Genomic DNA, 26,572 nt, shown 5'->3' with positions numbered 1-26,572 from the left:
GAGAGAGGATTCTTCAGCTCTGGAGGTTGAAGGATATCTATTCTTTTCTGCTGGGAGTAACTGCAGTGTAGTGGTAGGTAGGGGGATGTGAGGAGATGAATCTCTTGTTGTCCGGTCTCAATCTTCTGTAAGTCTGTTCCATCATAATCAATTCAATTATGTCCCGAAAGTAAAATTGCATTGGGTAAATTTTTTATAGTGACCGACTTCATTGTCAAAATGACGAGCCTTCTGTCGAAACAGCACCTTAGTCAACAGTTACATGTTGCTAAGAAGACTCGAATCCGGAACTTCAAGTAACACATGTTTACATGTTTACCATTTGGGATAAGTCATTTCAACCACTACATTTGTCGTTCAGTTGGACAGAAGGATGAGGGAGATGTTTCTGTCACTTGAGATGTCTTATCTTCAGTAAAAGATGAAATCTACCATCCCAGCGGTCTCACTTCTCACGACTATATGTAGGAGATAAATTGAAAAGTTGTAGTTGGCCATGACGGAGGAGGACATTATCTTGGTTTCGTCGAGATTCGACTCTTGTTCACTTCAGTAACTCTGTTCCGTCATAACTAACTCAACTATGTCTCGAAGATAATTGAGATGTCTTATCGTTAGGTAGGATGATGGTTATTTGTGCAAATATTCTTGTGACATGCTTTCGATGTAATTGTTAATGTTGAATAGTAATTGCTTGGTAGAGTGTGTTCAGAGAAATAAAGGTATTTAAATGCATCCTTCCTCTCTCATTGAAGAGTATGAGATATATTTATTGAAGTAGGCAGGGTCGAATTTTGACGAAGTCGAGATAATATCCTCCTCGTAGTGGTCAATTATAGTTTTTTGATTTACATTCTCATATGTGGTTGTAAAACCGATCGTATGAGGTTTCTGGGATGACAAATTCCACGTTTACGAAAGAGTGTTGAGTTTTATATACACCTTTTATTTATTCCAATCAATAAAGGTCAATTTAATGTAATTTGATAGCTAGCAAAATTTTACAAAGGGACAAAGGAAAACAAGTAATACTTTCAACAGAAAGTAGATATTTCTATATACAATGTCTTTTTTAACCAAGACAAAAGTGATCAAAGACCAACTTGAATTCGACAACTCTCTGCCTACAAAGAGTTATCATCTTTTAGTCAACCTATGCCATATAGCAATCGACCAAATCATTTTCCCTCAAATTATCGTGATTTATTATTAAAAAATTATAAACGTGTCAAATCCGGAAGAACGTTTTTGTCCTCTTTAATTAGATTAATCGAAGAACAAATATGCCCGCCGCCAATAATTAATTGTCAAATCAGCAAATGCGACACTTGAAGTGAGTCGGTCGATAAATGTAAACCGTTGAGTTTCCTCGAGATTCGTATTCAAATCCCTGCCGTTGGATGCACATCTCGACCCTAATCATTTGAGGCAATGGATTGAAAGGACTCGCCGTGCCATCACCCGAGTCGACACCCTCGTGGGCCCCACCGCCTGACCGACTCGCTCTCTTCTCCGTTCCCCGTTTAAAAACTCATCGGCTTCCTTCTTCTCCACGGTACTCTCCTCCCGTTCGGTGATTAGGGCGATGGTGTTCCACGCGGGGTGGGTGGGGGCGGTGGCGCGGCTGTCGGCGGAGGCCTTCCAGTACGTCGCCTGCAACCCCGAGCGGCTGAGCAGCGACGAGGCTCTCGACCTCATCTGCTGCCTCCCGCTGCGCCACCTCCGCCGCCTCGCCATCTGCATCTTCTCCTTCTTATGCTTTCCCCCATTCTTCCCCGACGACCCTCGACCCCACCGTCGCCGCCGCCGCTTCGCCTCCCGCTATAACCTCTCCTCCTCCTCTTCCTCCTCCTCGTCCTCCTCCCTGGCCTCCTCTCCCGACGAATACGATTCAGCTGGCGGTGGCTACGAATCCCATTCCGAGTGAGGGATTCTCTCCCTGTGTACAGTAATTAACCCCCTCGCGATTTGCTTCCGGTTGATCGATTGACAGCGTTGCTAGAGGGTAGCTACGACAAAATGTTTCGCATTATTGTTTATGTCTATTAGTCGAATGGTGGGGTCGCCTTGTTGTGTTGGTGAGTTAATTTCCCTGTTAGATGCTGGACATTGTAGTAGTTCAATTGAATTTTTGCTTAGCTCATCATTCTGTCAATCTATTCTCGTTGATATATTTTATTTAGTTTGCATACTGCACTTAGTTCATTTCTAAAGATAATATTGAATTGCACATTTTATTGGGAATCCAAAAGTTATGTACCGGGTGGAAAATAGAATTCTTAGTATGAGTTGGGTAGATTGCTGAACCTGATCTTGAAGATAGTATCTCGAATACTTATGTGGCACCCAATTAATCTGTATTTGATCTTGCAGATCAAAACATCTTTAGACCTGGATCTAACTATTTAATAGTTGTTGAGATGTAAGGGGAAGAAATTGATCGATCTACATTTGAAGTTACTGAAACCCTTGCTAATATACTCCACGAGCACTTAGGAAGCAAACTTAACACCATGGTAGATACGTTGTGCTTTTTAACTTCCTAATTCTAGCAAAACCTACTATTTAGTTTGATTTGAAGACGTTGGTTAGTTTCAGTTACCAACATTGTTGAAAAGTTATCAGTGTTTTGTTACTAGGTAATTGTTTTATTCTCTAACTTGCCTATTTATACCTTGCAATGAACTGATCAATAAGCATTCCATACGTATTAATGCCTAAGTTTTATAAAGTTGTTTACTTGAAAATGGAAAAAAGTTGCTTCTTGTTATCCGCTCTACAACCACCTTGGAAAGTTCATCTTGCCTCAAAATAGAACATTTGTCTCTTTATCTTTGTTTATAATTTCTCTTTTTTGGTTAACCATTTACAGGTTGATAGATAATGTATATAAGGTGTAAATGCATCTTAAGGATATGTGCAAAGACATTGTATATTTTTTAGTGGTTAACCAAGACTTTGGAGTATTTTGTTAATAGATCTTTAGTGTTACATTGTCATGTAGAGTTACAATTTGTTTAATCCCACAATACTGAAATGTGATTAATAATAGATGGCTATATTTTTCAGAAATGGTCAAAGTTTTAGGTTGTCACAGTTTCTATCTCACTTGACTATCTCATAAATTTTGAATTGAAGGAATATTTTTCTTAAAATTGATTTGTTAAACCAGATTCTCATTGCTTTATATCTTGATGCCTATGTATAGTGTTCCATTAATCACACCCTCATGCTCCTATTTAAGATTATAGTTGGTTTTTAGTAACTGCTTTAGCTGTTGAAATGTTGGCCTTCTGCTCTTCTTTAGTGAGTTTTTTCATTTCAGTCATTTACAAAAGTGTGTTGGTCTTCTTTTTGTCTCTGTTGAGTTATTTATTTTAGTTAATAAGAGCAACATGCTGCTTGAGTTGATTAGAAAAGTGAACAGCATATAAATAGTGCCCGATATTATAATGATAATCTGTTTTGTGATCTTGGCATTTTTCTTAAATTGAAGATACTGTGGGAATAAAAATTTGGCAGAAGGGAAGAGTTTTTAAGGTTTTTCATTTGAGATTGGCTGAGAAAAAAGAGTAGAAAATGTCAAAAGGAGGAAAAACATAGAGTTTCAGCAACTGGTTTATTGAAAGAGAAAAAGGACCAAATGTTGTTAGAAAGAAAAAAGACAAAAATTTGGGCTTCTATACCATTAAAAGTGTTATTGATTAATGTAGATGTTAGACCAAAAGATTTCTTAGCAACTGATTTTTGAACTTCCTCGATCACGCTGTAGTGCCTGCTTAATTCCTTTTACCAGTATGGATAGATGAATTGCTGACTGGTATTTCTGTTTTAAATGCATGATTCCTGTTGCCGTTTCTCATAGTATTTATTGAATATATTCATTTTGTTATACTTTCTATTCCTGAACAAAATTTCATTAGCCTACATGTCTGATCACTAGCTGGCATTTGTTTTATTCATTGGTGATTCTGCTGTACAATAACTGAATTTGTTACATTGTCATATTCAAAAACTTTCTTTAAGGTTCAGAGAAAAGAGTAAATCCAATTTTACCTGCAATAGAATGTTTTCACCATTTTAGTCAAAATATTGGACAACAATATTCGAGTAGGGCATTGCTCATGTGCAACCATGTTGGACTGCAACATTGCTTTAAGGATCCAATCAGAACTATCCTATTCGTGAAAGTAATTTGTTAAAATAGGATGGAAAAGAGGACCAACATGTGTTTTTCTCATTTTAGAAATATCATAACAGTGACAAGGACATCAACTTTGTAGGATGATGAGCTTTTAAATTGTCAATAATTAGAAAAGTATACAAGTCAATGGGAGTATTAATTGATTTGTTTCCAAATTATCATCAAAGAGTTTTAATGTTCAACTTAGATGTTATCTTTAAATTTGGTTTTTTTGGGATTATAAATTTTTAAAACAGTCATCTTTTAAAATATGGTGGAATATACTTTTCTATGAATTTTTGTTTCATCTTAGGTCAATGCGCGATGTGTAATTTTCTTTTCATGCATCTTAGGTCAACGTGTGATGTTCTTCTATTCCTATCATATAATGGTGGCCTTGAATATTGTCAAAATTTCATAGCGACTCTTATGAGTTTATTGTTGACAAATTGGTGTTCATTAATTGTGATCGTGTTATGTTGATGAAAATAATCTTCATTGTTAGTACCCAATCTTGAAATGTGTGGATCTGAATCACCATCAAAAACTAAGGTATCATCTTTAACATATCTAGGTCTTTATGGATTATTTTCTTGAAAATAATTTGATTGTTTTTAGACGTGATAATTTGTTTGTCTTCAAGTACTATGTTATTCGTGGAGTTTTAATTTTATTAATGTGAGTGCCTAGAGGGAATAGTGCGTTGAGCCAGCCATGGCTAGCATGCTAGTAGATGTCAGTGACACACGGGAAACATTGCCGTAAGGGTGATTCTGTCATGCAAGATGAAGGCGGTGTGATTCCAATTACAATTGGCGGAAAGAGGAGGGCCACTTGAGGCTTTAAGCAGGAGGCTTGGAGGCGATGGCACACGGAGGAGCTGCAAGTGGGCCTCTATTATGGGGTGAGAGAAGTCACCTAATTGGGGATTCCTAAGAAAGAGGATCACTGAACTAGTCTAAGCAGCAAGTGTGGGCGTCGACGCTTCCAAGGACATAGTTGAGTTGGTACTTAGATGGTAAATTGTCACATGAAAGTAAGGATCGAATTTCCGAGAAAACAATCTCTTGAGGAATAAAATCTCTCCCACCTAAAGAGGTCGTTGGATCATTGTGATTTACTCCTTTTAAATTGCTATGGGGTCGATATTGAGGGGCGCTCGGGGTGAACGTTTCACCTTTTGTCACAAGTGTGGGTGTCGATGACAATGCTTGCTCAAGGGGATTGGGGAGCAGGTGGGGGTGCATAAACTTCCCATGAAGTGAGTAGAGATGAACAATGGTGAACAAAGGGAGGAGGTATAGAATTGAACCAAATTTTGCCTTTGGTAACAGTTGATGTAGCATCAAAACTAAACCATCAAACCACATAGGAACTAAGACCAAAAAAAAAATTGATAAAGGAGAGCGATACCTCTCTCTCCCTTAAAGAGAAAGAACCATAAAAACATTGAAAAAATATCAGTCAAAGCTTAATTATTGCATAGACATGACATCACTTTTACATACTTAGACCTTAAGCAAACTAAGAAATAAACAAATTGAAAATTACAATTATCTTCATTAATTAACTGACTAGCAATTATAAGTTAGCAGTCAAGATAGAATGATTATTTTGAACAACTCAAAAACTGTAACTTATAATTCAAAATTGTAGTCTTATTATTAATTAATCTGCATCATAAATTTGAAATTCAAAATTTCCCTTCGTTCCTTATTTGCGTTACTTTGTTTCAATGAATATGCATTAATTGAGGTCTTGATGGATACGCTGCTATTTAAAATTTTCATTAGCCATTTGAGATTGCTTCTGTTGTCTTCTCTTAGGTGGGGACTTCAGAGATATTGTATTATCTATGTTGCAGTGTAGCTAGGAGTGCACGTTTAGTTACGCGGCTCTCATTCTCAGAGTCAGTTCTGCCTAAAAGTTGCAACCTGTCCTTTTAGTTTAGTAAATTTTAACTGCTTGCATTCCATTATAAGGATTTTCTCTGAAACCACAAACCAGGATTTCTTTTCCGTTTTAAGAAACACAAGCTTAAGTATACTATGTAAACTTGGCACAAAATCAAAATTTTTCATTGTTGTCTCGGATTAACTTATGAGCAGAAGTCATGGCCATATTATGGTCGCCGACTGATATATTTGGACTAACATATTAGAAAAGGAAAATTTTATTGTAGGATGACAGTAATTGTAGCACAGTGATGGTTTTTAAATGCATATCTAAATTATTAAAGGATATAAAAATGCAGAGCACACAGAGTTGAACTATACAAGGTTATATTAAAACTTCCTTTATGTTTCTGATGATTCTGCTGTATATGATAAGAGATTTGATACCCAATATCGAAGATAAAGAGAGTTGTATTCCGGATCAAAGCTACTTAGTCTTTTAAGCTTTAATTAGTATATGATTTACTACTGAGTTCTGTCTTAGTAGTCCTATTTATATGTGATTTCAAACTGAATGTTTGATAAACATGGTATGTGCTGAAGTACAATGTGAAATTTCATACCGCATTTAACTAGTACAATGTTTTCATGAACTGCTCAGTTAAACATTTTTTACAGCCGTGTTAATGGTCTAGGCACTCAAACTCCGATCAGGTTGTGTCAGGCTCTAAAAGGTCGGGGAACGTCGAAGCCTCACACTAGCTAAAACAACTATTTGAGAGGCTATGACATTTAACCACATGCTCATTGGGGTGTCAATGGTTTCTAATTGTTCTACTCTTTCTTAGGTTGTGTTATACTAAAGCATGACTCACCCCAACATGGCTTGAGACGATTGAGGTTTATGCTTGGCTAAGTCAGCTTAGTAGGTCGCCTACATATTTCCTTATGGTAGAAGTCGTTCTACTTCTAGCAAATGTTCTCGTTTTAAGAATGGGATGGTCCTACAGCCGTAAGGATTTCTTCATTGAGGTTTGATGTAGAATTGTTTTGCAAGTGATTTTTTATGATCTAACTAATTCATGTCTTTATGCTTTCATTGATAGAAAAGAGTTATAGAGAATAGGAATGTTTTGGACGGTGGATTAGAGTTGAGGTAGAAGTATATTTAAACAGTAATTATGAATAAATTGCAGCTTGGGTTATGTTTTATAGGCCACAGGATGCCCTAGGCAAATTTTCCTATCAAGTGCAACATTCCTTGCTATCAAATTCGAGTTTAGCATGACAAGCCATGACATGTGATCGAATGACACGCACCTGGCAGTTGTGAATGTTTTCTGGTTTTTTTTGTCGTAAAATAAGATATTCTTGTTAATGCTTCCGTGACGAAGATATACCTCCTTGAAATCGTTCTTAGCTAACCAACACGTGAAAGCTAGACCAGATTACGGATCGATTTTCAATTAATTAACAAAGGCACCTCTTTTGCTTTTCTTTCAATTATAAAAAATAATAATAAAATAAAGTACATATAAATATTAATAATTATAGTTTAGTTGGTTAGGATATTTGGTGCTTAACTGTTGGTTGAACCGAACCCTTGAACCTTATAAATAAATTAATTAACAAATGTGTTTATTTTACTCTTCTTTCAATTATTAAAAATAATAATAAAATATAATACAACTATTGATTAATTATTAAATAATTAATTAATCTATATAGGTACATTAATAATTGTAGTTTAGTTGATTAGAATATTTGGTGTTTATCTGGGAGATTTGAGTTTGAACCGACAATTAACCGCTGATTTAATGGGTTAATGAACCTTTGAATTTAATCGGCTTGGCACTTTGCTGGGCTAGTTATGGTTCAGGCTCATAATCCGGGTTAATGGATAATCAGTCCGTTGATCTAGTTATAAGCCCGAGCAAGATCTGATTAGGATCCGATTATAGGCTCGAGTCAGGTCTTAGGACTCGGCCTGTGGACAGATATAATGGAAGCTTAAGAATTTAGACAATCGATTGCATTGATAATCCAAATCGCTGCCATATTTATGATTCCAGTCTATTTTTGAATGATCAAGATACCATCTCTCTTTTTAAATTTCAGAAAGGCTTTTTAAATTTCAAGCCATAGTTATGGTTCGAATCTCGGCGAAGCGTAGATAATACCTTTTTTTTCATGATTAATTGCAGTTTCTTGATTTATCTCTTCAAATATGCATGGGATCGATGGTGGATTTTATTTTATTTTATTTTAAAAAAAAAGGCTTATTTTTCCTTACCCAATTCTAAATGGAATTTAGCAAATTTATAAAACTTTAATTCCGTTCAAATGGTAATATTTTGTACCAATACTAAGGTACGAAGATTGCAAAGAAAGAGACTCTTCTGCAGGTGGATCCGCCACCTTAGCAGGCCCACGACCATCTGTGAGGAGGTAAATCGAGAAAGTGCAGTTGGTTACGACGCAGGATTCGAACTCTTGCCCTCTTCTGCAAGTCTGCTACGTTGTAACCAACTCACCTATGCTCCGGGGGCGCAAAGAAAGAGACTCGAACCAACAGTTAGCAATTAATGATTTCATAAAATCTTTTAAGGCATGTAATTACCCAATGTCCTCCATTTTAACACCACAGATCCTCAAACAAAAAAAATATATAATAACTCGGTATTTGTCAATAACAACACTAGGTCGATGCTGGTAGCTTGCATACATGTTTCTTAAGCTGACTGGATTCGTGAAATTGCAAGAAAACAAAACAAACTGTTCATAGTTTTCTTAGCCTCACTTTCCATGCTCAAAAGGATCATCCATATCTTATGCATGTGTAAAAAGAAACCTCGTTCAAAAGAAAAAAAAAATCCTTTAAAGAGTCATTTACAACATAGAGGACTTTTCCCTTATCACTGATTAAAGAACAAGTAAACAATCACTCTGATATTTTCATTTTCATTTTCTATTGTTCTGAAATAAATGCAGAAAATTTTTTTCCTAACCACTTTATCAGTTCATCTACACTGCTGCTCAACAGTATCATAGAATAAGACTTAGAAGCAACCTCAACGACTAATTAAAACCTAAGTGCTCGTTGGAGTATAATTAAGTTGATTATTGTGGAGCACATTTATTATAGTGGACAAGAGTTGAATTTCAATTAAATAGAAATAATGTCCTTTTCCGTAATGATCAAATGTAGCTTTCTAATTTAGATAATTATGGAATTGATGTAAGAGAAATGGCGCTAAAGTACTTGTTTAAATAGTTGCTGATGCAAAAAATTCTCCATCCACAGGCGAGAAACTAAAGCCAAAGTACACATGCTTGCCCAAACCTCAAATATTTCCTTTACAAACTGATTGGGAGGAAGGGCAGTCAGTAGGCACATCAGATATTCAATACTTAATTGAGCAACTCTTATTTACCAAATCAGCCAAGAACAACAACAACAACAACAACAACAGAGAATGGAGCATCTCGACCTCTTTGTTTCATTCTGAATCACTCTCCAAACTCATAGCCTTCAATCCTCTTCTTCTCTGCAGAGGAAAAGAGCTCTCACTCAATGGTGGCATTTCAAGAACAAAAGCCAGTTTGGAAGGAGAGGAATAAATAAGCAAACGATCAGCATTTGGAAGAAGAGAATGTGTACCTTTCGTGAGCCTTTCTTCTCCCTCACCTCGTATCTCTCCTGAGAAAGATCCGGCAGCCATGTTCCTGGACTCACTAACTGCAGCCGATTCAACAAAAGGGAAGCTTCAATTTCATCTGATATGAAGGTGAAACGGAAAAGAAGAAAAAAAATCATTGTTTTTCGTGTGGAGGAGATGGCGACGAGGGAGGAGGAATACGAGTATGCATTTTTGGATGTGCTTGGAGCGCTTCTTGGGTCTCTGTGGCAGTTTGCACCCTTTCATGGCCATGAAATCTTCTTCCTTCTCCTTGTTGGAGAGGGATATAAAGAACCTGGGCAGTGCCACGGCGCCGCCTCTCTCATCCGCAACACCTCCGCCGCCGCCGCCGCCCTCCCCGTTTTGCCCTTCGCATCCGTGCGGCATCAGCGACCCCCTCGTCGCGTAGCAGCGATCCTCCTTCTCCGGCGACGATGCCACCGACTGCGATCTCTGGTTCTCGCTGCCCACAGATTCGAACCTCCTGCGCAGAATCCAGGCATCAATCTCTCTTCTTTGTATTCGCCAAAACCACACAAAAATTTTTTTTTTCAACCTGTAGAGGAGTTGCCCAGGGTGCCGAAACCGCGGGGTGGGGAAGTCCTTGTCGCCTCCGGCGACGATGCGTCGGTTGATCCGGGACGCAGCCCTCCTCCGCCCATCGGATCTAGCTGGGGAGCCTTCCTCTCTGAACTTAACGCAGCGGAGGCGCTTACAGCTTCCCCACTGCAAGGGGAAATCGCGCTCCGGAGGAGCTACCCTCGGCGGCGGAGCTCTCTGCTCCTTCGATTCCTTCTCCATCCGAACAGGCAACCAATCTATCAGCCTCGAGCCCAAGGTACTCACACAAAAAACAAACGAAAAAAAAAAACCCCCTTTTCTCACACAAAGATCCGATCTTTCTCGATAAACAAGGCGAAGCAAGATAAAGATGGTCGCTTCTGACCAGATTCAAGCTCGCAGACCGGAAGGAAGCGGGAATTCGCCAAGGGAAAACGGAATCGAAGGGGAAGAAGGCTTCCAAGGAAAGGGTAGATGGAGATGGAGGGCTGTTGGTCTTTGCTTTGCTTCCCTCGTCTGCTGTGCACCCGCAAGCAGACACCTGCAAGTATTATTTGGACCGTAGGATTTCGTATGGACGAGCGGATGCTCGACTGGATTTATATCAAAAATGCCTTTCTTTCTAGCTGTTGGCGGCTTTAGGTTTTCACCGCTTCAATTTTTGTATCCGAATCAATCGTGATACTTAAGTAAAATAAAATAAAATCTGTCATCCAACGATCCATCAATCTCAAGTCGACTTTACGATTATGTTCCTATTGAGATTCTGCTCCTGAACACGTTCGACTCTTCTCAGCACTAAGCTCGAGCGAAGTCTGGAAAGGAAGGGGCCGCGAAGCTGACGGAACCTGCACTCACTGCAATCGTGAGAAGGAAGGTCAGGGGTTGTCCTGGTGCGACCACTTCGATGCTTAAATTGTTCGTAAAGAAGGAAGAAGAAAACGGAAACTAAAAGAACTGGAAAGTAAAGATTGTGACGCATACCTTTATCTTCTACGGAACCAATCTTATATATGAGTTTGGGGAGTCACGTCACCTCGTGGGCATAGTGAAGGTCCCATCATTGTTATGGATTTGTCAGAAGGCATGGAATATTCAGAGTATGTGTCCCATCGTTGACTTGTATTTGAGGGATCATATCACGTACATCTGTCAGGGCATTATCATGATTAGTTGCAGAGATGTTAGGGGGACCTTCATGAATGTACGGAGGAGGGAGTGGTTTTTAAGGAATAGGGCAGGAAAAATCGAAGAGTATCGACTTGGATCAGGAAGGAGAATCCGCGTCAGGGATTCGGATTGGCCTGATGAGCCGACTCGGTTGTTCGGAGAGTAGGCAGAAGTCTTCCACTCGGAGGGTTCGGACTCGTGCGGTAACGAGCTTCCACTAGATCCCCGACCTCACTTGCTCGACTCGGACCACACGACTCAACTAGGAGATCAGTATGCCTGGGGATTCGGCTCGATTCGATCTCTGTGAATCACACTGTCGAGATCGATGAGCTATCCTTCAGACTTGACTAACCTCGATCCACTCTCCGCGACCATAACAGATTATATATGAGAAAGTAAATTAAAAAGTTGTAGTTACCATGATAGAAGAAAGCATTACCTCAGTTTTATCGAGATTCGATTTTTGTCCATTTTAGTAATTTTATTCCGTCATAACCAACTCAATTATATCTCGGGAGAGAGAGGGGGGCGAATCAATCGTGATACTAACCGCTCGTCAGATTGTTTGCATTTAGTCTAATAATTAATCCCTCAAATTAATTGGTTCCAAGAGCGATATCTACATTAAAAAAATAATAATTCTAACTCCAGCCAAATTTAAATGGATCCTTATTAAATTTGTCGAGAAATTTTCATGATTGATATGGAAAGGATCCTAATTTGAGAAAAAAAAAATGAATTTATCATCTTTGTGGCCTCCGAATCGATTCCACGGATATAAAGATAGATAAATTCATATACAACTTATTAGAGATATATAGTAGAATGAATAATAGGTCATAAATTTTCATGAGATTCATCTTTAATTATTACATCAAAAATCTCATGTGTTTGCCGTTATATTCAGGGATTATTTTAATCTTAATTTGAGCTGATTGGAAGGTTGTTGAATTATCGATTAAGTATTTGTCTAGGCTAATGGATATAATTTTTAGTTGTCTTTTCTCTTGAGTACTACGAGAAACAAAGGGTATGTTTTAATATTTTTATTATAGTAAAAAAGGTACCTTAATTTTAAAAAAAATATTAAAATAGTATATTATCCTTTTTATAATTTAACTTTTTCTTATCTTTGATTTATCTGTTGAATAAATCAAAAATATAATCTAAATTTTAACTTTTAAAATATTCATTCATAATAAAATTTAAATTTTAATTCATTTAAATACTTTTTAAGTTATGAGGTTATAATCTTTTTATTTTTTATCTATCATTATTTTTTAAAATTAATATCAAGTATCCAACTTTTATAATCAATTAATAGTAACTCGATCCGATAAAAATTATATCAAAATAAATCAAAAAGCACTCATGAAAACTCATCCAAATAATTAATATTCTCATCTCCTAGAATTTATTCATTTTTTTATCTAAATCCGTTATAACTTTACGATCCTATTATGAATTATATCGTCTATGATTTATGGTTGTGATCTAAAAAATGTGGGCTCCACTAAGTAACAAGAGCAATGGGAGAATAAAGAAATTTGGGGATAAAAGAGTCCTTTTGATATTTTCACAATAATAGGTATCTTTTTTATAATAAAAAAAGGCTCACTTGTAATTTTCCCTTAATTAAGCTTTTTAATGCAATTGTTTATTATTATTATTTATTTATTTATTTATTGTAAGGATCCACTTAAAAAATCTAATCGAAAAGTTCCAGCCCACGATTAATCTCGGATTAACTGTTAATCCGGTTGTTTCCAACCCACTAATTTTACTTCTTGAAAACCCTAACAATAAAAGGGTCGACAACCTCGCTATTTCTCCGAGAAGGAGAGAGCGAGCATCAACTCCCCGCCCGCCGTTCGTCGCCGTCGTCTTCGTCTTCTTCTTCTGCCGCCGCTTCAGCACCATCACCGTCGGAAGAAGGCACCAGAGGAAGAATGGATCAGCAGCAGCAGCAGATCGCGGTGATTCTCGGGTCGGCGGAATCAGGCCCCTTCGAGTCCCTGATCGGCCAGTTGATGTCCGCCTCCAACGAGCAGCGCTCCCACGCCGAGTCCCTATTCAACGTCTGCCGCGACCTGCACCCGGACGCCCTAACCCTTAAGCTCGCCGCCGTCCTCCACTCCTCCCCCGCGCTTGACTTCCGCGCCATGTCCGCCGTCCTCCTCCGCAAGCTCCTCACTCACCGCGACTCCGATGCTCCCTTCTGGCCGCGCCTCTCCCCATCGTCCCAGACCTCCCTCAAGTCCCTCCTCCTCGCCGTCCTCCACCAGGAGCCCGACCGCTCCACTGCCAAGAAGGTCGCCGACACCATCTCCGCCCTCGCCGTCTCCCTCCTCCCTGAGTCGGCCTGGCCCGATCTTCTTCCATTCCTCTTCCACGCGGTCTCCGCCTCCGACGCTTCCCCTCGCCTTCAGGAGTCTGCCCTCCTCGTCTTTTCCCAGATTGCCTATGTCCTGGCTGACGACGCCTCCTTCATCGGGCCCCACCTCGCCACCCTCCACTCCCTCCTCCTTGCCGCGCTCTCCCACCCTTCCGATCCAGATGTCCGCGTTGCTGCACTGTCTGCTGCCGTCAACCTCGTTACTTCCCTGGAGTCTGCTGCGGATCGTAACCGCCTAGCTGACCTTCTCCCTGCCATGATGCGAACCCTTACTGAGTCTCTCAACTCTGGCCACGAAGCTGCCGCTCAGGAGGCTCTCGAACTCCTTGTTGAACTCGCAGGCGCAGAGCCAAGGTTCCTTCGCCGTCAGATTGGTGATGTTGTTGGAGCCATGATGCAGATTGCCGAGGCAGATGGACTTGAGGAGGGTACTCGCCACCTGGCTATTGAGTTTGTTATCACCCTTGCTGAAGCAAGGGAGCGAGCCCCTGGGATGATGCGGAAGCTCCCCCAGTTTCTCAGTAGACTATTTGCTGTGCTCATGAAAATGCTGCTTGATTTAGAGGATGATCCTGCTTGGCACACTGCTGAGGTTCAGGATGAGGATGCTGGAGAAACTAGCAACTATGGCGTTGCGCAGGAATGCCTTGACCGTCTTGCAATTGCAGTTGGTGGAAACACAATCGTTCCAGTAGCCTCGGAGCTCTTACCAGCTTACCTGGCTGCCCCTGAGTGGCAGAAACACCATGCAGCTCTTATCGCTCTCGCACAGATAGCTGAAGGTTGTTCAAAGGTTGTACTGTGATCTTTAATTGATTCATCTGCTTTTTGTTAAAACATGAAATGCTGTTTTTGTTGAAGCATTATATTTTGTCAAAACACAGTTAAAACAATAGTTTAAGTGTGCTAAAGTTGGATTTATTCTTTATTGTGCAGGTGATGTTAAAAATTCTGGAGCAAGTGGTGACCATGGTCCTAAGCTCCTTCCAAGATCCTCATCCTCGTGTTCGCTGGGCAGCAATTAATGCTATTGGACAGTTGTCCACAGATTTGGGGCCAGATTTGCAAGTCCAATATCATCAGAGGGTGCTTCCGGCATTGGCATCAGCGATGGATGATTTCCAGAATCCTCGTGTGCAGGCAAGTATCTTGGATAGTGTTAAACATATTAAGTTTTTAAGCTCGTATTTTCTTTATGCAAGCATAGTTAAAGTAGATACAGAAATTGTCTGTATAAGGATTTCATTGTGGTGTGCAATGATAGATTGCTCTTATGTCCTTGTTTAACAATAATTACATTGCGCGGAAAACTTTTCCCTCTATTATCCTTCCTATGTTGGTCTCTGCAAATAGTTTAGCTATGCATTAATATAGGGCATGTCTACCCATGGTTGCACTTATCTCACTGAATTACTAGAATGTGTCTGGATGGTGATGGGAGGGGCATGTCTACCACTAGAATGTGTTTGAATGTCTACAGAAGGAGTTCTACTAAAACTTAATGACCTTGATTCCTGGGTTGTCACTGCTGTTTCTGGCCCATTCTCTAGGCATCTTGGAAGGCAGGGAGTGTGACAACATACATGCTTCCCTTTACTTCATAGGACCTTCTCACCAGTTTGCGGGGTTTGGTGACCCAAAATTGACTTGGCTTCGCCAAAAGGCCTCATCTCTAGAAGCCTGGCTCACGAGGTGCCCCTTATCATTAGAGCTGTATTGCAATGATACAGTACACCTGAATGTTAGTGTCATAAGCATAAATAATTATTTGCTTAAATAGGAAGCTTTCGCATGTCTTTCCAATCATTGTCCATGAATCTGATTAGAATTGTAAATATGCCCAGGTATGCATGGAGCTGTATTTTGTTTTTCTGGATACTTTTGTTTGCTTTTTTCTGCAAGACGAATCTGTTTCTCACCTAAGAGGTCATTTAGTACAACAATAGTTGAGAAGCTCAATAATTATGATTCAGGTTGGTTATTGTAGAATATGGTGAATTGAGCTATCTAAACAATAATCAAAGTTGTTTCAGAAAATAATTTTCAAGCTAAAATTTATAGAAATTAAGCACAAATATTTTTTAAAAAAAATGCTATCTGAGAAACACAGAATTAATTATTGAAATACTTGTTTGCTTTCATATCTAAATTTTGAAAATATTGCAGAAGAAAGAGTGAGGATAATTAGGGAAATGCATGGGTCGTGTGATTAATCGATATTAGAATTTATGTTTAGAAAATATCAATTGGTCAAGTGAAATCTCAATTGATTTTTAAAACAAGCATTGATTCTCACTCAAATTGCAATTTATTTTTGCATGAATTCTAATTGGCTCCAATTAGTTCTTAAGGTAAACCAGCATACTTCGGTAGGGTTAATGATGTTGCTCAATTTTTGGTAAAAACCAAAACAGTCATACAGCTTTGATCCAATTTGACTAGGCTTTATCAGGTCAACCATTTTTTTTCATCCATGGATCAGTGGGATTCGTCATATTGGGATCAGTTGGCCCAAAAGAATAGTATCATCAATATCAAGGGTTTGGATTGTTATGATTGGAACTGAAGATAATAATTTCTACAACTGAAAATTGTGAACATAAGAAGGAAAAGAAGGACATAGAAATTCCAGATACAATTACAAGTTGAAAGTCAATTTATTATTATTCAAGTACTGATATTTAATATTTGCCTAATTTTTATTTGGTATCATATTTAGCTGTGTGTTATGCTGATACCTTGGTATTTTGTTATATAATTAACTTGTATGTTGTACAAGTTATGCTTGATGGCAGAATTAGTCATTTATATTTTATTGTTAGTTGGAATTCGCCATCTGTTTCTCACTGATTATTAAGTTGGTTGTAATTTTTGTCTTTCATTTCATAGGTTGATGGGTCTCTAAAGTTCTAGACTTATCTGCTGATTATTGTTGAGTCATTATCAATTTATTATGCTTATTAGATTTTTCTGAAAACAAAGATATTCCAATCCTTGCTCAATTTCTATTGATTGATTTGCAGGCTCATGCATCTTCAGCTGTTCTGAATTTCTGTGAAAATTGCACTCCTGATATTTTGATGCCTTACCTGGATGGAATTGTAGGGAAGTTACTTGTTCTGCTACAGGTATATCAACAATTTGTGAATTGATCTCATTAACTTTGTATGCCTGCTTAGCTTTTGGTTGGTAATTTGTAAATAAATGTGAATGCAATTTTTTTATCAGAATGGGAAGCAGATGGTTCAAGAAGGAGCTTTAACAGCTTTAGCTTCAGTGGCAGATTCATCACAAGTATTTGTCATAGACACTTGTGTGAAGCTTTTTATTATATTGCTTTGACCATACTAAATCAAATGTTAAATCACAATGCAGGAACAATTTCAGAAGTACTATGATGCCGTTATGCCTTACCTCAAAGTGATATTGATGAATGCAACTAATAAATCAAACAGAATGCTTCGTGCAAAATCAATGGAGTGCATAAGTTTGGTGGGAATGGCAGTGGGCAAAGAAAAGTTCAGGGATGATGCTAAACAGGTATGATCACATTATTTATCCATTTTGGATGTTCTTATTTTGGCTAACATTAAAGTTAGATCATTCTATGACAAAGAGTATTATATACTCTATCCTTTACATAAAGTTGTTTATAATCCTACTACTACTTTTAATATGAGAAATTGAGTTAATTCCTTGAGTGAACGAAAGTGTTAAGGCCATTTGTTTTAAATTGTGGAAGCATGTGATTGCCACTTTAATTTCAGCATGAAAATTTCATCAAGAGTATGCTTGTGTAAATAAATATATATAATATATATTTATCAATTCACTTATCACTATCTAAATTTTAGTTTGAGAATAAAGATCAAAGCCTGAATCTCTCAGTAATTAAAGGTTGTTAATAACTCTTGATGAAAGGGTTTTATTAACTCTTCAGCTGCATTGAATTCTGTAAATTGAAACTATTTATATTTGTAAAATTGATAACATAGTTCAACTGCAATTAGTTTCAATTTTATGAATATATGTATATATTGTTTGCATATGCATGTAGATATTGTAACATATGAGGTTCTAAAAGACAGTTTCAGACAGCAATCGATCAGCTCACAGCATACACATATGCTGTATGTGTAGGCATGTGTTTGGCATCCAAAAATATTAATTGTTAAATTGATATAAACACTAAGTATGAGTAACATATCTATGCAACAAAGTCTATTGGTTGAACAAAGTATAAGCATGTTCACAATTACAAGTAACAAATGATAAAGTAAACATAACACAGAATTCATCATCTTTCACTGCTAGAAAACACATTACATAACAAAACATACAAGTACATAACAATCAAACTAGCTATAAATAGTTAAAGGGTTTAAAGAGACAAGTTAAAAGGATGATAGCAAAGAAGATAGAGAATTCCTCTTTGTGAGGAAGTAAAATTTTGCACTTTGCAGCTAGAAGAGAAATCTGTGAAGACTTTTGCACATATTAGAAGACGATACACTGTGATTAAAGGAAGAGAAATGGGGAAGAGGAGATGATGGAGAAGAAGATAGAGGATATTTCCTTGCATGGAGAAAGTAATCTGTACTCTGTAACCATCAAAGAGGAGTTGATGGAGAAGATGATAGACGATATCTCCTTGCAAGGAGGAAGAAATCTGCACTCTGTAGAAAAAACTCCAAAAGAAAATTTGCAGAAGAGGAGTGAGATTAAAAGAGCATTAAGTTGCCATTATATGAGATGCTTACAAAAGAACATACATGAAGATATCCTGTAAAGAAGAAGAAAAGGTAGGAAAAGATGATCAAAACAGCGATTTCAAGTAGGAGGGAGTCGATGGTTGGTGCTGTTCTGTGAATTTCCTGCATTGTTCTGTGAGGTTGAGTTGTGGGAAGAGGGTATTCTGATTTTTTTAAATCCTAATGTTTCCATCTTATTAGTCACTTGAGTCGAATAAGTAATTTGTCTGGATTACTTTTAAAATGCTCACCTGAAGAGGAACATGTTAGTATGAATCACTAATGTGGAAGGAGGAAGAAAATGAAATAGGGGTAGGGAAAGTAAGGGTGTGACACTTGAAAGAAACCATGATTTCTATCTCTCCAAGAAAACAACAAAAATGAGAGATTAATTTCCATACTCTCCCTATTAACTTCCCCCTTCTCTCAGTACTTGGCCCTGCACTTGCCCTGGTAGGAACTACACTCATGGAGCTCCCATCAATTGCCAATTCTCTACTTTGCTAAAATTCTATTTGCCATTGTTTTAAATTATTTCATCCATAAATCTATTTTCTTCATCGTGTTTGAGGAAAGCCGGTAAGCTTTCCCTGTATTTATGTTTGATTGGAAGGAGAATGAGTTCCTCCTCGCTAGGAGTACATCTAATTTTCTTTTGAGATTGCATCAGCTAGCTGACAGTTTTCTTTTAATGTTACATGGTGCGTGTAAAATTTGCTGCTCAAATCCATATGTAAAATATTTTTTATCGAATCATGAGTTGCTTTGGATGACTAACATAATTATTTATTGGCATATGTATATTATTGTATACTTTTTTTATATTGATTGCTTAGTTTGATTAATATGAATTTTTAATATAATAATGTATACTTATATTTTCTAACACATGGTGGTACTAATTCTTGTCAAATTACGGAGCATATACTACTCCATTCCAGATTATATTTATGCAGTGACTCGATCATATATCACTGTTGTATGCTTTTTATTATCTTGTATCTGTTTATCTGCAGTTCTTCTGAAGCAAATTTCTTATGGTCTTTTAATTTCTCACTATATATATATATATTATATTTGCTTATTACTGTAATGCTAGGTAATGGAAGTTTTGATGGCATTGCAAGGATCACAAATGGAGACGGATGATCCTACTACAAGCTATATGCTTCAGGTGTACTTGAGCTCCCATAGATCAATATCAGGAATGATATGGCCATAGCTAACTTTTATTTTAAATGTTTTTGTATATATTTTTTAAATAGGCATGGGCCAGGTTATGCAAATGCCTAGGACAGGATTTTCTGCCATACATGAATGTTGTTATGCCCCCATTGCTTCAATCTGCCCAGCTGAAACCAGATGTAACTATCACATCTGCAGGTTCAGATGATGACATAGAAGATTCAGATGATGAAAGGTTTGTTTCACTCAAAACATATTATCATTTGCTTTCATGCTTGCTTATGGATCACTCAATCCACTAAACTTCTGTGAATTTGGGTATATTAAGGATGAAATGCACACGGTCTCCACTAATTTTATGGAGCTTCACTCCTTGACACAGAGAGGATAACTTTATGAGCCAAACCTTCATTTCAATGACTAATTTTGCATAGCTTTACAGAGCTTAACTCTTTGAAGCAGATAGGAGAATTTTATGAATCGAACCTTCATTAGAATGGTCTGTTGCCTTCATATAATACTTTGATTATTCTCACTGCTATATTTGCTTGCAGTGTTGAAACCATTACGCTTGGAGATAAAAGGATAGGAATCCGGACAAGTGTATTGGAGGAGAAAGCCACTGCTTGTAACATGCTTTGCTGCTATGCTGATGAGCTAAAAGAGGGCTTCTATCCATGGATTGATCAGGTCAATTTTGATCCCCATTTATCATTTCTATTAAAAGTTGATTATGGAATTGCACTGCTCGTGAGCTAATTCTAAAATCCAAACTGAATGTAGGTTGCTCCTACACTGGTACCTCTACTTAAATTCTATTTCCATGAAGAAGTAAGGAAGGCTGCTGTTGCAGGTACCTGTTTGTATCTCTTTTTCATGTTTTTTTTTTCAAGGTTAAAATTATCAAGGGTTGTACACATACATTCTACTTTTCTCTAGCTATGCCGGAATTACTCCGATCTGCAAAACTAGCTGTTGAAAAGGGGCAAGCTCAAGGCCGTGATGAATCATATGTTAAGCAATTATCAGACTACATAATTCCAGCTCTTGTTGAAGCATTGCAGAAGGTTATTCTAAGGATATGGTTGTCTTTTAATGTGTCTAGTTATTGATATCTGTTGCTATGATGCTCTTATTGCAGGAACCAGAAACAGAAATCTGTGCAAGCATGCTGGATTCACTGAATGAGTGCATGCAGGTACATTCTAGCAACGAAGATTATTATCATTTATTCAATGAGGAGAAACAGTAGGCCCCTTGGAATATCACCTCATGCTTTTCCTTATAACTTTACAAAGGCATTTAGGAACATTGAAGGCAAAGCCGCCTAAAGGCTTGAATACAAGCAAATGAGGACAATCATAAAGTTCAATATAGCAAACTGATATTCACAATGAATTCCAGTAGAAGAGGCATACTAAAATTGTTTTAACCAAGCCTATCTTGCTTTTAGCATACAACTGCATATGTTGCATCTGTTCAATAGGATGAATGTGTAAAAAGGCAAAAAAATTACTATTTTCTCCGCATTTTCAGTTGAATAAAATCTGTGTTTCCTTGTCATTTATAAGGATTGTTATTTGAAACCATGAACATTCCACATAATGCAAATTGTAGGCTTTTTTTCCTAACTCATCCCATACCTACATTTTTTTTTTCTTTCAAAATTTGTGTAATAGACCAATGTTACTAGAGTTATGTAGTATATAAAGCATCGACATTTGATCAACTTGCTAATGTCTATAGTGTAGCTGAAAGAACATGTCTTTCTGTTTGCTTATCAGTTTTCTACTGTATATATTTCCTTTGTAATTCCTGATTTATTAGAGAGATGTGTTGATTCTAGTTACTTGGATTTGGGTTTATTGTCAAGATGCTATTTAGCATAGTAAAAGATGTAGGATTGCCATGTCTTTTCACATCACTTACAACTTTCAAGTCCTGATGCCATCCTTAGTGAAGGGTTGGTGATATGAAATGCAAAAATCTCATTTTGGAAATACCTTTAGAAACTTCCACAGCTTTAAAAAATAGAGATAGACTAGAGGAGAGTGAAAAATCCAATCTAACAGTAAATATATTAAGCTCTGAAAATTATCATCTCACTCTCTCTCTCTCTCTCTCTCTCTCTCTCTCTCTCTCCTCGAGGTTTGTATGTCTTATGCCAAGTTCGTTTATTGGTATACCAGCAATATCAAGCTAGTTTCTTTTTGTTTTCTCAACCCATGTAAAATATCTAAGTTAGACCAGATAAAGAACAAGAGTAGATGACCAGAAGATCATGGATCTAGTTTTACTTGATTAAAGGTATGTGTATTTTGGCAAGTATTATGTGTGATAAGAGTAAATTATTATGGACCTTTTATTGTAATTATCCTGAATATAATTACTGTTAAATATCTTTCTAAGTAATTTGCTGCATATGTGCCTTTATAATGGCCTGCCCAAATACTGCTTTTGATTGTTGGTTAAAATGTTGCTAGGTTTCCATGTGTTTATACATGTAATAATCAATGCTAAATTAGTGTTCCTTTTGATTTTTGTTCATATGCAGTTAAGTGGGTCACTTCTTAGTGAAGACCAGGTTAAAAGCATAGTTGATCAAATAAAGCATGTGATAACTGCCAGTGCAGCCAGGAAAAAAGAAAGAGCCGAAAGGACGAAAGCTGAGGATTTTGATGCTGAGGAAGAGGAAATCCTCAAGGAAGAAAATGAGCAGGAGGAAGAAGTCTTTGATCAGGTATTAATGCAGTTAAAAAAATGCCACTTTGTGGATTTGTTGCAAGATTCTTTTGATTCAAAGTGACACATTTAAAGTAATTTTGTATTGTCATCTTCTCTGGTTATTCCAATTCAGATTGGGGATTGCCTTGGAACTCTGATTAAGACCTTCAAGGCATCTTTCCTTCCGTTCTTTGACGAGCTCTCTCTTTATATTACTCCAATGCTGGTATGTTTTGATAACTTGTTCAAGATATAGTCTATTTTTGCCACTGTTATCTACTACTCCAATACCTGTGCTGATGACAATAATTTCCATAGATAGCTATAATGTTCTTGATTTTGAAGGCAGTTGGTTTTGAAATTTTTATTATTGTAATCTTTCCTTCTGGATGATAGGCATTTTTTTACTGCAGTAGTTTATTTTTCCTGTTAAACCTCATGATCTGGTTGAAGTAGAATGAAGCATATATATTTTGGAAATCACCAAAACATGAACAGTATGGCTAAGAGCAAGAAGTTTTTTTTTTTTTTTTGACTAATATGTATTTCTAATACAATATTGTAATAATTTAGCTTATCCTAATCTTTGATTCATGAACTAATATGCTGTCTGATAATGTACTTTCCTTTGTTTAGCTAAATCTCTGTAAAGTTTCAACATATTTATTTCAACACATTGCTTAAAATTTATGTATCCTTAGATACACCTTTATGCACATCATTTGCTCATTTGAATGTTTATATTGTTATGATGTCATAATGATAGATAATTTAACCTCTTTCGTTTTTTTTTTCATTTTATGATGTTTTCGGATTACCAACAACAAGTTCTGTTATGCTAATTCATCTATTTGCATATTGTTGTTGCTCATTGGAAGGTTTATTTTTCTTTTATTTTGCCATGATCTCATAGCACAATTACCTGATTTTTCTTGCTTTGTCTTATGATGCTGTTGGACTACTGTCAACTGGTTCCTCTGCTCAGCATACTAATTCATTTACTCTATATTCTAGTTTAGCATGTTCATCCATTGTCTTGCGTGCAGGGAAAGGATAAAACACCTGAGGAGAGAAGGATTGCTATTTGCATTTTTGATGATGTTGCAGAACAATGCCAGGAAGCAGCTCGTAGGCATGATTTTCACTCAATCCTTTGTCTTCATGCTTGTTTTTGAACAGCACAAATATTGAATAACAGTTTTTCAATTTGACAGATACTATGATACCTACCTTCCTTTCCTATTAGAAGCATGCAATGATGATAATGCAGATGTTAGGCAGGTTAGGATAGATCCTTCCTCTTTCCTACGATATATACTTGTGCTCTTGCTATGCTTTCAGCAAATATGCACATAACTTTATGGGAATAGAGATGTTACTTATATAAGTAATTATTTTCAGGCTGCTGTTTATGGTGTTGGTGTTTGTGCTGAATTTGGCGGATCAGTGTTTCGGCCTTTGGTTGGAGGTAGCTTTGCATATAAGATGCTATTACATATAAGTTAAATCCTCTGAGTTGTGGCTGATAACAATTTGTCTGATGTTTTCTTGTACACAGAGGCTCTCTCTAGTTTGAATAATGTGATCGGACATCCGGATGCATTGCAATCAGACAATGTAATGGCATATGATAATGCTGTTTCAGCACTTGGCAAAATATGCCAATTCCATCGTGATGCTATTGATGCAGCTAAGGTGAATTGTTTGTCTTGGTTATCTTTTCAATTTTGTTTGTGTTTTTTGTGCTTTGGTGATTGTAAATTTGCTGTTTCAAGACTTGATAAAATATTTCTCATTCCTTTTGTTTATAACTGTGTTCCCCTTTTTTGTTTTGGCATTAGCTAAATTAATATGCTAAAGCATTCACATTATGATATTATTTGGTAGCTAATGAATGATATTATTTAGGCTAACCAATGACATATTAGACATTTGTTTTATTCAGTTTATCTGAGTATTGCTAAATCTTTAACGTTTTCCTAATATCAAACAAGCACAATCTTAGATAGAGTTCACAACATAATTCTGCTTTGAACTTCTGAGCATATTTTTCTGAAAGATTATTTATTATAATTTGCACCGTTTTTCTATTTGCCATTTTAAAGTTTTTTCTATTAATTTTCTGTTACCTTATATTATTCTTGTACTGCTGAATGTAACCTTTTCCATCATCACCATTTATCTGAGTTGGCAGCTATCTTATAATCATTGCAACTTGTGCCCTTCCCTTTCTTTGAAAAGGGCATTCTGAAATTATAAAATTTTCTACATGATATATCTGCTGCATATTTGTCAGGTTGTTCCTGCTTGGTTGGGCTGCTTGCCAATAAAGAATGATTTAATTGAGGCCAAAATTGTTCATGAACAACTCTGTTCGATGGTCGAAAGGTACATCATGACCTGTCCATGTAGATATGTATTTGTCCATGTCTTTTGATTCTTTATCTTCGTGTATGAGATTGAATATTGATCCATGGGTTTTGTTAACAGGTCAGATAGGGATCTTTTGGGTCCTAACAATCAGCAAATTCCTAAACTAGTTGCGGTGTTTGCAGAGGTGTGTGGATCTCTTGTTGATACTACAAAAATTATATTAAACCTTGAGGCTCGTCTATTTGAGATTGTACACTACAATTATCCTTGCATTCCATTCTCATTCTATCGGTTCCACTGTGAAATTGTCAAATGCAGCCGCAGTGTATAGTTAAGCAAAAACATGCAAACACAATATCTCTAGCTATAAACTAAGATCGCCAAAGGCTTTCTGTACTGCTTTTAGTGGCAATTTGATGATGCTGGCTCAATTCATGACTTGGAGATGTTTTCTTTTGTTTCTCTAGGTTCTATGCGGGGGGAAGGATCTGGCTTCGGAACAGACTGTTAATAGAATCATAAGTCTCTTGAGACAGATTCAACAAACACTCCCACCCGCTGTCCTCGCCTCTACCTGGTCTACCCTGCAGCCTCAGCAACAGCTTGCTTTGCAATCTGTATTATCATCGTAAGCCATTGCCATTGCTTGTATCTCCTCTTTTCTTTGTCTCAGCATGTGTTTCCCAGTTTGCAACATTGTCGCTATTGCATAGCATTCTTTATGTCCACTTGTCAAGTTTATTAAAATTGTGGGGGCATTGTTCGTTCGATCGGGTTGCTTTTGGTCTGCGAGAGAAATTTGTAATTTTGGTGGCGTTGGTGTACAAAATGACAGTTATATATTTTATTTGTTGCCTGAGGTGTAGATTGTGAAGAAAGGGTCGAGAAACATTGTATTTTGCTGGATTCTTTTTTTTGGGTCATAATGGAATGGAAAGGGGGCTTGGCCAATATGTTCTGCATGCTGCATTTCCACTATATATTCCAATGTTATTTTTCTCAATGTGTTGAAAATCATATGTAATAATTGGCAGAGCGATACGATAAAGTGATCTCAATGTGGATTGAATGTTGATGCCTTTATCTCAATTGGTAAATATGGAGATATGAGTTATTTGAGATTTCGGGTTTGAATCCTTTTAGCAATATGTATTTATTGATTAAGGTGTTATGCGAGAAATTGCAATTGTATTTGTTGACTGAGATGCTGTTTGGTAGTATGCTCTTATCAATATAGTGGTATCGTACTTTAAAAAAATCTCTTAGGAGGTTTTCTGATATAAGGCCGTTTCGGCAGTGGGGTCGGTTACTATAAAAAGTTTATCTATTACAGTTTTGTCACTGGGGCAATGGTGTCAAATCAAGAATTGAAGATTCGATCCCCAGATATTTTTCTTTAAATGAGGATTCAAAGGATGCTTGTCTGTTGGGATTCAAACTCTTGTTGGTCAATCAACATTCAATGCTCCATCAATGTTTTGGTTAAATTGCAATGAATAAATTGCAACTGTAAAACGAAAAATAAAAATAATGTATTCAATGTCTTGTATTATTTATCCTAGCACCAATACCTTTTACATAACAAGTAAATAGAGGAAGTATGAAACACAATCCAATCCAATCCAAATAATTCAGATAAAATTTATAGCTTT

General features: G+C 37.1%; 3 protein-coding genes across 4 annotated transcripts; 2 read left to right on the top strand and 1 right to left on the bottom strand.

The window, feature by feature from the left end:
• Window positions 1–1,551: 1,551 nt before the first annotated feature.
• LOC141813718 (uncharacterized) lies at window positions 1,552–7,290 on the top strand. Of its 2 annotated transcripts, none has more exons than XM_074701697.1 (2): window positions 1,552–2,078; window positions 6,793–7,290. In XM_074701697.1, the coding sequence occupies exon 1, from the start codon at window positions 1,586–1,588 to the stop codon at window positions 1,925–1,927; it is 342 nt and encodes a 113-aa protein (XP_074557798.1). In that variant the 5' UTR covers window positions 1,552–1,585; the 3' UTR covers window positions 1,928–2,078; window positions 6,793–7,290. The 2 variants fall into 2 exon arrangements, with proteins under 2 accessions (XP_074557798.1, XP_074557797.1); XM_074701696.1 differs by lacking the exon at window positions 6,793–7,290 and adding an exon at window positions 4,537–4,836.
• Window positions 7,291–9,383: 2,093 nt separating this feature from the next.
• LOC141813801 (uncharacterized) lies at window positions 9,384–10,952 on the bottom strand. Its single transcript, XM_074701784.1, has 4 exons — window positions 10,315–10,952; window positions 9,939–10,242; window positions 9,740–9,817; window positions 9,384–9,626 (listed from the first exon to the last, which is right to left on the bottom strand). The coding sequence occupies exons 1-4, from the start codon at window positions 10,557–10,559 to the stop codon at window positions 9,579–9,581; spliced, it is 675 nt and encodes a 224-aa protein (XP_074557885.1). The 5' UTR covers window positions 10,560–10,952; the 3' UTR covers window positions 9,384–9,578.
• A 2,396-nt stretch (window positions 10,953–13,348) lies between these two features.
• On the top strand, window positions 13,349–25,871 carry LOC141813385 (uncharacterized). The gene is made up of 20 exons (XM_074701345.1): window positions 13,349–14,680; window positions 14,824–15,027; window positions 16,911–17,015; window positions 17,116–17,181; window positions 17,263–17,427; window positions 19,738–19,812; window positions 19,904–20,058; window positions 20,378–20,513; window positions 20,607–20,676; window positions 20,763–20,890; window positions 20,965–21,021; window positions 22,378–22,563; window positions 22,681–22,773; window positions 23,594–23,679; window positions 23,762–23,828; window positions 23,949–24,015; window positions 24,106–24,242; window positions 24,844–24,935; window positions 25,038–25,104; window positions 25,388–25,871. The coding sequence occupies exons 1-20, from the start codon at window positions 13,442–13,444 to the stop codon at window positions 25,550–25,552; spliced, it is 3,360 nt and encodes a 1,119-aa protein (XP_074557446.1). The 5' UTR covers window positions 13,349–13,441; the 3' UTR covers window positions 25,553–25,871.
• The last annotated feature ends 701 nt before the right edge of the window (window positions 25,872–26,572 follow it).

The sequence above is a fragment of the Curcuma longa genome, chromosome 20, assembly GCF_044706935.1.
Source record: "Curcuma longa cultivar G26 ecotype Majalengka, Jawa Barat chromosome 20, ITB_CL_G26_1.1, whole genome shotgun sequence".
Classification (NCBI taxonomy): Eukaryota; Viridiplantae; Streptophyta; class Magnoliopsida; order Zingiberales; family Zingiberaceae; genus Curcuma; species Curcuma longa.
This window is presented reverse-complemented; position numbering and strand designations above follow the sequence as displayed.

Excerpts from the sequence above, each read along its gene's own strand:
- LOC141813385 (XM_074701345.1), top strand. The coding sequence starts at position 13,442 with ATGGATCAGCAGCAGCAGCAGATCGCGGTGATTCTCGGGTCGGCGGAA. Across the intron at positions 17,182-17,262 it reads CAGTGGCAGATTCATCACAA|GAACAATTTCAGAAGTACTA; the intron begins GTATTTGTCATA and ends ATCACAATGCAG. Across the intron at positions 22,774-23,593 it reads TTTATATTACTCCAATGCTG|GGAAAGGATAAAACACCTGA; the intron begins GTATGTTTTGAT and ends TCTTGCGTGCAG.
- LOC141813718 (XM_074701697.1), top strand. The coding sequence starts at position 1,586 with ATGGTGTTCCACGCGGGGTGGGTGGGGGCGGTGGCGCGGCTGTCGGCG.
- LOC141813801 (XM_074701784.1), bottom strand. The coding sequence starts at position 10,559 with ATGGAGAAGGAATCGAAGGAGCAGAGAGCTCCGCCGCCGAGGGTAGCT. Across the intron at positions 9,818-9,938 it reads ACATCCAAAAATGCATACTC|TTAGTGAGTCCAGGAACATG; the intron begins GTATTCCTCCTC and ends AATCGGCTGCAG. Across the intron at positions 9,627-9,739 it reads AGAAGAAAGGCTCACGAAAG|AGAAGAAGAGGATTGAAGGC; the intron begins GTACACATTCTC and ends TTTCCTCTGCAG.